At 35.5% G+C, this 11,856-nt stretch overlaps 1 protein-coding gene across 3 annotated transcripts; it reads left to right on the forward strand.

The window, feature by feature from the left end:
- Positions 1-901: 901 nt before the first annotated feature.
- LOC108730789 (B-box type zinc finger protein ncl-1) lies at positions 902-8,763 on the forward strand. Of its 3 annotated transcripts, XM_018460745.1 has the most exons (11): positions 902-2,223; positions 2,750-3,081; positions 3,296-3,500; positions 3,595-3,781; positions 3,863-4,102; positions 4,178-4,219; positions 4,802-4,972; positions 5,179-5,432; positions 5,539-5,896; positions 6,029-6,261; positions 6,657-8,763. In XM_018460745.1, exons 1-11 carry the CDS (start codon positions 1,483-1,485, stop codon positions 6,759-6,761), a joined length of 2,868 nt encoding a protein of 955 aa, XP_018316247.1. In that variant the 5' UTR covers positions 902-1,482; the 3' UTR covers positions 6,762-8,763. The 3 variants fall into 3 exon arrangements, with proteins under 3 accessions (XP_018316247.1, XP_018316236.1, XP_018316244.1); XM_018460734.1 differs by having other exon boundaries at positions 3,595-4,102; XM_018460742.1 differs by lacking the exon at positions 4,178-4,219 and having other exon boundaries at positions 3,595-4,102.
- The last annotated feature ends 3,093 nt before the right edge of the window (positions 8,764-11,856 follow it).

Consider the following 11,856-nt stretch of genomic DNA (forward strand, 5'->3'; position numbering starts at 1 on the left):
AGAGGTTTCCTCGCTAAAGATAAAATCTATCTTTGTATCAAGCACCCGTGAGATTTTATCAGCGATTTAATCATGGTGGTCTTCCACCATGGATTTAATCGGAGGAAAAAGAAAAAACAAAAAAGGGACGGTAGAAGGGAGGGGAGAGGGAGAGAGAGAGAGAGACGTCTTAATAACATTCTTTTTTTGCTGTTTATTTTATATTTAAATATGGCGCCTCGTCCTGCGGCAATTGTGGCTAATTTTAATTCGTCGACAGCCGTGAGTCGCGAACGCGTACGTCAAACAGTTCAGTTGAGGTTGGTGCGCGGCGACCAATCAGCTCGCGTTTCCCCGAGAGCGAAAGGCGCCTATTGGTCGCCGCGTCGCCGCGATTCGCGACACATCCGCGCGAGTTTCCCATCTCAACGTCGAACGATCGGCGGCTCCCGCATCGAGGGGATGAGCTCTTCTCGGTTCGAATGATTTATTCGTTTGTTCCACGTATGAAGAACTGCGAGATATTCGGCGACCGAGGCGTCGACAACGGGACCGAGCTACAGTCGAACGTCGCCGAACGTAAGAAGGAAGATCCCGTGCTAACACGGCACGTACCTCGGAACGTCACTGACGTAATGTCCACGAGTGTTCTTTAGATACGCGAGTTGCAGCGTTGAGCGCCCCGAGTCTCCCCCAGTTTCAGTGCTCTGCGACACGCGACGACGAGGGACGAGGACGACGGCGCTGCGTGTGGCCAGTGACGTGAATGTAAATAAACGCTCGTAGATCGCGCGATCCGTTAAGCTGACAGCTATACGACCTCGCGATATTCCTGTGGCCGAGGCGCGTTATCGAGATAAGAAATTGCGTTATATATATATATATATATATACACACCTATATATATATCGACGCGCAACCGTTAGTCGCGCGCGCATACACGTACGAACGCAATTCGCGCGCGCGCGCGCGCGGACGCTCGTGAAAAGGAGCGAGAGCGAGGGATTTTCTTTCCTTTTTTTCCTCTAAACGCGAGAACGCGCGCGCGCACACATACACATATACACGGTCCCGCGTGCGTTTCCTGGTGCGCGACCCAGTCGTGCTCCCAGTCGAGCCAACCGAAGCCAGTCTGGGCGAGCTTGGCCTCGTGTTTTGTTTCTCGCACGTGCGAGAATTGCGAGCGTGCCGACAGTACAATGTTTCAAGCATCGCGTGCTTCGTGAGAGAATCCGAGAATCTTCACGATCTCCTTCATTCTTGATTGGACGCGGAGGCAAGAAGAGGAAGTAGAAGCAGGATAATCGAGGAAGCGAGAGCGGGAAACGAAAAATTTCCAACTCTCTCTCTCTTTCCAACTCCCTTATCCCGTGACAATCCGACGGGTCCACAAGCGTGAGAGATAGAAGCACAGTCGGAGGACGGAGGATATCTCCCTCCTTCTCGACTGCAACCCCCTTCCTCCCACCCGCCTTGTGAATTGCGCGCGAACGGCATCGCAGGATGGCATCGTCCACGGTGGCTGTTTCATCGGGAGCTACCTCGGTGCCGACGGTGACAAACGGCGGTGGCGGTGGTAGCAGCAGCAGTGACAGCAGTAGCAACGGTGGCATCGTCGTCGCAGCTGGCACCGAGGAGATCGACGGCGGCGATATATTTGGCGAGCGAAGTAACGTCAACTCCGTCGGTGGCTATAACAACAGTGGGAACCCCGGTGATGCCCTGGAGGAGATGGCGTGTGGCAACGGAGAGGCCAACAATCAGGGCTGCGCCCTATGTATGAGCAAGTTGTGCTCGCCCCGAGTACTCTCCTGCCTGCACGTGTTCTGCGAGGCATGCCTGGACAAGCTGCTCATGGATGAAGCCGGGGATTCCAAGGTGGGCTCTGTTATAAGCTGTCCCGTATGCCATCAAGAGACTTCCGTTAGTTCTAAGGGCGCCGCGTCGCTCACGTGTGACTATGTTCTCACCAATATATTGGATATGTCCGCTATCGAGAACATGGCAGTACTGTGTACCTCCTGCAAGGCCAAAGAGAGCGCCGTGGCGCGTTGCTCGGATTGCGCCAATTTCCTGTGCCCAAATTGCAACACGGCGCATCAATTCATGCGCTGCTTCGAGCATCATAAAGTAGTTGCCTTTGAAGACTTGAAGCAATCCAACGAAGCTATCCCAATACACAAGCCGATCTTTTGCGAGTGTCATCCTGCTGAGAATATGAAGTTTTACTGTCATACATGTCAGGTAAATGGACAATTCTTTTTATATTTAGGTATTATAATTATCTGGCATTTAATTACCTGGCATTTAACATGTACTAAGAAATTAAAGACCGATCTTATCATTGCAGCATCTATAAATGCTCAAAGTAATATTATTATTAATGCATTGTAATTTAAATTACAAATATAATTTTCCACAATTTCAAAATGTATAAAATTGTAAATAATATATGATGCACTTGATATATTGCTTGAAGAATGTATTTTCCTTCATAAATGTATAAAAAGGAATTAATGTCAGTCAACATTTATAAATGATTTGTATATGTAATTATTTGTTGAAAGATAAAACAAAGTAGTTATCATTTTTAAAAAGAGCCGAAAATAATTTATATAGCAAAAAATGTTTAAAATGTTTATGTATGAAAGAACACTTTTGTGTATTTCTTTCTGTACATATTCATATTGTATGCCTAGAATAATTATATTAGTCTTATTATGTCTGTAATAGAATTGTAAGTAAGAAGTATTAAATTGTATGATGTCAGGAACCTATTTGCAATGAGTGTTTGCTTGTGGAGCACAAAGCACCAGAGCATCAATATGAACGACTGACAGATGCAGAACCACGACAAAAGGAAGAAATAAATAACCTGATGACTGAAAGCAAAACAAAAATTACTGAATGCGATCAGGTTACAGTACAACTGGAAAATGCACTTAGTGAGCTGCAAGTACAACACGATCAAGCAAAAGATTTAATTATGGAAACTTTTCAAAGTTACAAGGCCATACTAGAGAAATGTAAAGACAATGCTTTAAGTGAACTCGAAAAATTGCATTCAAACAGAGAACTTGAAATTATGGATGCTTTTCATAGGTATACATATTTAATTGTAGTTTTTAATTGTTTATCATTATTACTTATGTTACATATTAAAAACCAGAGATTAAGATAGAAGATACTTATGTTAGAAAGGATAAAAATAGAACAAAATTTTTAGCAATAACATTTGTCGAGAATAGAACTGTCCTGTCGATAGAGACATCTTTCTTTCTATGAACATTCTGTTATGTTTGAAATTTTGTTGCAGTGTTGAAAAGACTGCAGAAAAAATAGAAGACGCTTGTCGTTTTACCTCAAGATTGCTAGAACACGGCGATGCAGTGGAAATCTTAGCACTTCGACGTATTGTAGGAGCGCAGTTGATGAACTTAATAAAAAATACACCAAAACATAATGTAACATTCTCTATTGAATTTCAAACCGACTATAATCAATTTGAGAAAACTGTAAAGGTGATTATGTGCACAATATTATATAATACAGTTTATTCAATTATAGATTCTTTTTTATCCAGTTATATATAATATCCGTTGTGAAAAATTACAGGAAGTGTTTGGAAAATTTCACACTGAAAGTACATTAGAAGTGAAACCTCATCCTGAACCAATCTCAACAGTATCAGGTGTTTCTACAAATCAGCAAATAGTTCATACCACTTCAATGGGTTGTCCAAGTTCTATTAGCACAAGCTCTCCCATTTCACTTCCCACATCTATGCAATCCTCTTTTGAAGGTGAACCTTCATTCATTATTCCACCGACTTCAAGTCCTCAAAATATCCCACCTCCTCCACCACCTGTACCTCTTCCACCAGGTTCGGTTCCTATTCATGGATTTACTAGCATTCAAGAGTATAATCTACAGCAGCTGGCCAGTTTAGCGGAAAAAGTAGAGATGGTAGGCGATACTGGTGTAGTTGGACCTAGCTCGAATCCTAGTCCAACTCCGTCCTTTACTTTGGCAGATTTATTTGCTGGAGATTTAAGTTCTACGAGCCATGCCATTAATAATCTACAAGCTCTTGCAAAATTAGGAAATACTCTTGGTAATCAAGGTAAGAAATATAATATTAAAGATTTATGAATTTGATGTAGTAATTACCAATATCCTTCCCTCTTATTTCTTCCAGACTTAATCCCATACATTTCCCGATTTTCCCACAAATTCACAGGTACCTTAAGAACTATATTGAGAGATATTTTACATAAATTAAAAAAAATTGTATTATAGATGCTATATAATGTTTTATTTTATTTTTGTTATTACTTTCAATTATTTTTGTATATTACACTTGCTATCGTTAAAATTAGAAATCTCTTGCGAGACATAATTATGCTATTTCGTCTGAAATGACACTTTAAAATACGTCTTCAAAATATATTTTGACAGGAGGTAATACAAACTCGGATTAAAGTGTTTAGTATTGTATCCTTCAGAAAATTTTAACTTAACAGATAAATTAAAAACTGATTTAAGTTTTGCAAATTTGATTTTCAAAGGCTAAGTTTTTGATAGGATTCGTAAGATACAGAACAACTTTTGAAAGGTGTAAAATTTAAATCGGATTTAGCATTACCTCTATTTTATTTTAAAGTTTAATTTGAAAGAAAATAATTGTATAATAAATATAAATATGTACATATTATTTATCCCCTGAAATATTGATATAGTGAAGAATTAGTATATACTGAAAAATTAACGAAATATGTATTATTATATTTCTGCTTACTGTACATTTATTGCTTTGCCATAGATCTTGGAAATACCACCATTAATGGTAGTGGTGGATTAGTATTGGGACGTGGACCTTCACCAGCCATTGTAGATACCCCAAATTTGGGTCCCTTGGCTGCTAATAGTCTATTAAATGGAGGATTTCAATCATTGTCCTCTTCCACTTCGCCGATACTTTCACAGGGTGCTGGTAAGATCATCCCGATTTTTGGGTATACATGTTAATATTACTCGGAAAAAATCAAAATTTGCTTATCTTGTACATAATATAAATAATACGATACATTTTGCATAGTTATTATATTTTAACAAAAGATTTAAGAGGGAAAAAGTTTTTCTCAGTATTAGATATACAGTTACTGTATATGGTTACCAATATTGATGTTTTATTTTTAGATGACTTAATAGGTGATTCTATGCATAATATGCCTGTAGTAGGAAATACTGTTGCCAATCATGTAACCGGATCAGGAACAGGGAATTATCCTGCTCATCCAAGAACCCAGAATACAAAATTAACGCCTATGCATATCCGAAGCAAGTTTGGACAATTAGGTCCCAGTAAAGGACAATTTAATTCGCCTCATGGATTTTGTCTGGGGACTGATGAGGATATTATCGTTGCAGACACAAATAATCATAGAATTCAGGTATATACTTCATAATGATACGTGTCAAAAACAAGTATTTCATTATTTTAAAAATTATATATAAAGTATAAATGTAATATAAATTTTGTGAATATGTTAATTCTAGATTTTTGATAAGACTGGTACCTTCAAATTTCAATTTGGCGTTCCTGGTAAAGAAGAGGGACAATTGTGGTATCCCAGGAAAGTAGCCGTTATGAGAAATAACGGTAAATTTGTTGTATGCGATCGTGGAAATGAACGATCTCGAATGCAGATATTTACAAAGAATGGCCACTTTATAAAGAAGATCGCTATTCGTTACATCGATATCGTAGCTGGCCTAGCTGTTACCAGTCAAGGTCATATTGTGGCTGTTGACAGTGTGTCGCCAACTGTGTTCGTAATCAGTGATACAGGAGATCTTTTGAGGTGGTTTGATTGTAGTGACTATATGAGAGAACCAAGTGATATTGCTATCAGTGGTAAGCATACTTAATCATTCTTAATATTCACAATGAAATTGTAATTAATGTGATTAATTACGCTCGCGCGTCAATAATTTAGACAAACTGCAATTTATAATATTAATAATCAAATTGTACATAAATTTTTAGGCAAAGAATATTTTGTTTGCGACTTCAAAGGACATTGTGTTGTGGTGTTCAACGAAGAGGGTAAATTCCTGCGTCGCATTGGCTGTGAGAATGTAACAAACTTCCCGAACGGGATTGATATTAGCGATGCAGGAGATGTATTAATTGGGGATTCACATGGTAATCGTTTCCATGTAGCTGTCTTCTCCAGAGCGGGCTCTTTAATATCAGAGTTTGAATGTCCATATGTGAAGGTACAGCATTATATCTTTCATATATTAATCTTAAATACATATATTTTTTTTATATAATACAATTATAAATGAAATATGAATTCCGGAAATGAATTACCATTTTCCAATCACTTCTTTTAAAAACCGAAATGTGTACATGTGATGACAATCAAAATCGATCCGTCAATTATCAATTTTTTTACACTTGACATATATTAATTATATTACTCTAATTACCAGTAGTAATAAATTTTGTACTGGTTAATCTAAAATAAAATTTAAGTGTATTTTATAAAATTTGTATTTTATTATACATATTTTATTTCACTAAATCAATTTTTACTAATATTTATAAATATAATGAATTTTAAAATTAACGATAGTGCTTTTAAATGTTGTAACGTTATATCTTATAGGTGTCTCGATGTTGTGGATTGAAAATAACTTCGGAAGGATATATCGTAACACTGGCCAAAAACAACCATCATGTCCTTGTATTAAACACTCTTTATATATTGTGAAGTGGCATCAGATGAGTGAGTATGTTATAACTTCCTCCTGCAAATGGAAACTTCTTTGGAAACTGGTCTCAACGAAAGATGGAAAAGGCATGCCCAAGGCATTACGTTCGAATATTGGGCCTATCGAAGCAATAGAAACAAGTGCAGCATGCAGCTTTAATAGTTGTAAAAATATAATGCGTCCCCGTTTTATGAAAGTAACAATGTTGAAAACAAAAAAAAAGCAGAAAGGTAATGTACGTCTCCGACCAAACAGTATAATAGTAACTTAGCAATTTGCATTTTGGTAAACTGCCAAAGTAAATTAAATTAACTAAGTGGAACCAGTTATAAAGAGAGAAGCAGTTAGCTATATCAACCAATAAGCAACCAACCAACGAGTTGGATCGCTTGTAGTAGAGAAAGCAATTTATAATGGCCTTCCGTCAAAATTGGTTGTTGTACATCATTTTTGACATGTCAGTATTTTAAGTATGTTTATAAATCAAATTATTCTAGTCTCCGACGAGCACTTTCTATACACTGGTTTCGATTCGTGCTCGGAATAAGACGTTCTCGTCCTGATTTTTTATTAATCAAGGATGTTTGTCTTCTTAGTCCTAACTGATGCTTCAAGAGAGATGCATATAAATGCACAGATTACGTTTAAAAAGTTTTCCTTTAAGAACTTCTAAGTATATAACTAATAAACTCAGCAGGATAAATTTCACGATGAGAGGATCAAAATTTTTCGCTTAACAGAAAAAAGGAAAAAAAAAGAACGTTGCATGCTGCGAGGTAGTTGGTAGTACTTCCTGCTCTTATCATATCGTATTTCTAAAGAAGAGAATGAAACAATACTCCTCATTGCAGCAGGCACGAAGCTTAATAAGAGCTATGTTCCTGATTTCTTTCTGCGCGTTTGAAAATGATAGTTGAGAACATAATATAAAAACAACGTTAATGTGCAAGGAATAGATTATGGTATGTTGAAAATCAAACATTTAATATCTTATATAAAAAGTGTCGTACAGAAAAGATACTTTGAGCGTATAAAAAAAAATGAAATAATTATTTACACTTACGAGACAAACGAGTAGATCCCATTTGTGCATTGTTAAAATTAGACGAGACACATAATGGTTACAATATTTACTCAGGATGCTTTATTATGGTCCATCATATGAATATGATATATATGCGTGTGTGAATTATTGGTTCGTGGTGCTAGTGAATAATGTATCCATACCATGTAAATGTATTTGTTATAAAATTACAGAAATCGTTCCCGTGCATTTTTTACAATGCAGGGGAACGATTTTGTGTAATATATTATATAAGATTCGTAAGTACATAATATATACCACCGGTATATCATATAGGGACGATACTTTATCTATGTAAAAGAAAAGGAAATAACGTACAGTTTGCTAAACAACCTCTATTTATGTATATATTAACATAATACATGAAAAAGAAAAAACCACATAAGACACACATATATAGAAATACACATATTTTTTAGGGTTGTTTACATGATCAGCCTTAAGATTTGATTGATGAACTAAAATGCAATGTGTATACAACATATACATCGGATATTTGGCAGATTGCTACACTGTGTTACCTTACATTATCTACAATAACGTTTAATTATAAATACTATCTTGCCATACCAAATGCTAGGTAGCACATCCATATATACATATAATTATATATATATATATACACATACATATATATATATTTATACTTGACTAGCTTTATCAAATTCGTTTGCATACAGGAAATTATATCGATAATATCTGGTTTCATTACTCGTGTGAAGCAAATGAAAAAAAATTTAGACAAACGAGAAACAAAAAAGGGCAGTACTAGGAGGCTATTTTAAAGTTCGCGCATAACATCGGCATTTGTAGTAAATTGCACGAAGCCTACATACATACACCTAAGCTAATCAGTCGTACTCATCTCTCGTGTAACGTTAGAAGTTTTAATTTTATATATAAAAAGAAAAAAGAAAAGAAAAACTAATTCTGAAATATTTAATAGTCATGGTTAGCAGAGTTATATAAATAATGCCTGTGATAATAGTATCGTCAGGATAAGTTGTGTCCTTAAAGAGTCTCTGATGTTGTTGCTAGGTAAATATTGATTAGAAGTGTATCAATATGAGATACCGTTGGTGCCGCCTGCAAGGTGTTTTTACAAGCACAATAACGCCAGATGCAGAGCGGACCATCAATCGTCTCTAATGATACGCGTTAAATATAAAAAAAAGAAAATATTCAAAATAAAGAGAGAACATGTTGCAAAATTTTTGCCAGTCATATTTAAAAAAAAAACTCATAGTGTAACGAATGGATGACCATTAACGAGAGGATCTTTTACCTCACAAAATTATTATATTACGCTCACCTTATATATACTTGAATATTTTAGTATAGATTTACTCTTTACATATTTTTATCTCTGTGGAAGACTACTTGGCTAATTTAGGCCACTGTTGAAATTCACCCCTTATTTGCCTTGATGTTTAAATTACAACAATAATATATAAAAAAAGGAACGAGAATTACTTGTTACGTAAATGGTAATTGTGATAGATTTTTTGATGATTTTTACAATCTCAAAAGTCTTATTATCCTAATATGTATAGAATTATATAGTCACTCTGTACGTAATAGATAAACTTTGCTTACATTGTTAAACTAATATTAAAAGCTCTCATAACTATCCACACTAAACAGTTTTACAACTGGCAGTGTAATCGAAGATCATATTTCGAGTATGGGATAGGTTCTGTGTGTATTACTCTTTAGCAGTACTATTTTTATTGCTATACAACTTCCAAGGCCTTTTAGGTGCCACAGATTCTCCGACATAATTTCAAGCAAAGAATCATTTGAACTTACGTATTATAAAGGTGAACGCACATAGAAGTAGAAATAAGCAGTAAGTAGTAAGCAGTAAGACGTACGAAGTAGGCAATTAACAATGTCAGTATATCTATACATATGAAAAATGGCGGTCTTACCTCTCATTGCTTACTGCTTACTGCTTACTTTTACTTCTATGTGCGTTCATCTTTACGTCGAACTTTCGATTTTGTGTTCGCCGTGGAGTTAAAATTATAATTTTCCATTTCCTTCTGATAATTGTAGAATTGTCACCTGTTTTATTTGTAGATCGGAGTTAATGCGCGATTACGTTTGTTTCCCGATACAAAATTGCTCTCGAAATATGCCGTTTTACAAGCTACGTTTTACAATACTTGGCAACACGAGGAAGACATTTACGAGCGCCTCGGGCTGCTCTGTTTCTAATTTCGCGTACGGTTTGCGTGAATCGACACAATATTTGTCAATCGTAAAATTGTCGTGTATTCGATGAGGAATCGTTGCTATATATCACACGAAAAAATATGTTCCTGATTTTCAAAAGAGGAAGAAGAAAAAAAAAAGAGTCGCATATATTATACAATAAGAATTATTGCGAATGTTCACAAGCATTAACGAGACAGCTACAATTATATAAATAATAGGACTAACATGACACGACATAAACTGAATTCTAGCCTACGGTTAATCATAGTCTTCCTAGAATCCTAAAGAAAAAAAAAAGAGTATGACTTTGCTATATTGATTAGGGCATGGCCAATTAACACTATATAGCTGGTTATAAATGGAGAAAAGCGTAACGCGAAAAGAGTTATCTTACGAATTACGCTTCGAATTAACAGCTCCATATTATTTTACTCGACATGGCTTATACACTAAAAGTCCGTGATTAATATTTACTTTTTTATGCCTTCAGCATAATTTAAGTTGAACTTTTATAAGAGGAAAAGAGAAGTAACAATCTATGATCAAAAAGGAAAGGGGAAAGAAAAAAAGCCATAGCTCATTATGTGTAAGCGTTCCGCGTTATTTTTGTAATAATATTTTTATTCCTTACTCGCTCGTATACATTGTCTTATATATACATATAATTAATTTTTACCTTTATGCAAGCATTATGTGTTCGATTGGCTGTTTCTGACGCTATTATAGCGTACTTATTTGAATACGTTAGATCATTTTTCCGCGGTAGTTATTGCCGGGGGATACGTGGTACGAGCTTGCTACACATATTTTGATCTATTACGTTTTTATTCGGGCAATCCGGGAAAACGGAATTGCTTTCAAATGTGTATTTATATTATTTATATATTGTTTTGTTTAATTGGTTTTATAAATTCCTCGCTCTACAGAGTTATTATATCTTATTCGAAAAGATAAGAAACGTTATTGACCGGTTTCTATTATACACTTCATTTCATTTTAATTGTGTTCTTTTCAGATACACACATACACACACGTTTATTGTCTTTGCTTTAATTTTTATGTTTTTGTTGCTAACATTTTTTTTTCTTTTATTTCAAATACTCAATCTGAGGTGGGATGACAAGGAATTCTATACAGCTTGTCATATTACCTCGTAGGAAAAGGCAGAAAAAAAACGATTAGTTCGTAATGAGTATTGATGTTGATTCTACTTTAACGATTTAACTACATTCCAAATCGATCATTTTATCTGTCACCTCGTATGAGATAGAAAAATTAAATTCTTTAGTGCCAAAACAGACTAATCAGAGTATTTATATAACATGTATATTATTGCTTACAATTTGTTTTATTCCTTATAAGTTTATTTTATTCGTCTTTTTAAGTTGCGTCGCGCGCGAGTGTCGAAGTTCTTAGAGTAAGAAGACAAAAAATTACGATTAAATCCTTGCTTAGTCAGTTAAAGTACAAATATTTAATATATATATATATATATTCTATCTTTAGAATGTAAGTAACGCGAAAGGCATGTTAATGGCGTATATACTGTTACTTGGTTTCATTCCTCAACAGCACTAGCTTTATTTATTTTGCATTAGTTTACTCGATGTAATACTTAACAGGCTGAGAGAAAGGGTAAAAAAAACGCTTTCGCCATCTGCCCTATACACGTGTAATATTTATTTTTGGATATTACTACGTTCCTTTTTGGAGGTACTTTGTTTACATATCAAATTGACCACTAAAACCGCGTTACATACAGTTGCATTCCAATCCGGTATGCTGAAGAG

The sequence above is a fragment of the Mycetomoellerius zeteki genome, unplaced genomic scaffold (assembly GCF_001594055.1).
Source record: "Mycetomoellerius zeteki isolate Tzet28-1 unplaced genomic scaffold, Tzet1.0 scaffold119, whole genome shotgun sequence".
NCBI classification, from domain to species: domain Eukaryota; kingdom Metazoa; phylum Arthropoda; class Insecta; order Hymenoptera; family Formicidae; genus Mycetomoellerius; species Mycetomoellerius zeteki.

Coding starts and splice junctions, on each gene's coding strand:
- LOC108730789 (XM_018460734.1), top strand. CDS start 1,483: ATGGCATCGTCCACGGTGGCTGTTTCATCGGGAGCTACCTCGGTGCCG. Junction 4,103..4,177: donor AAATACTCTTGGTAATCAAG/GTAAGAAATATA, acceptor TATTTCTTCCAG/ACTTAATCCCATACATTTCC. Junction 4,220..4,801: donor ATTTTCCCACAAATTCACAG/GTACCTTAAGAA, acceptor GCTTTGCCATAG/ATCTTGGAAATACCACCATT.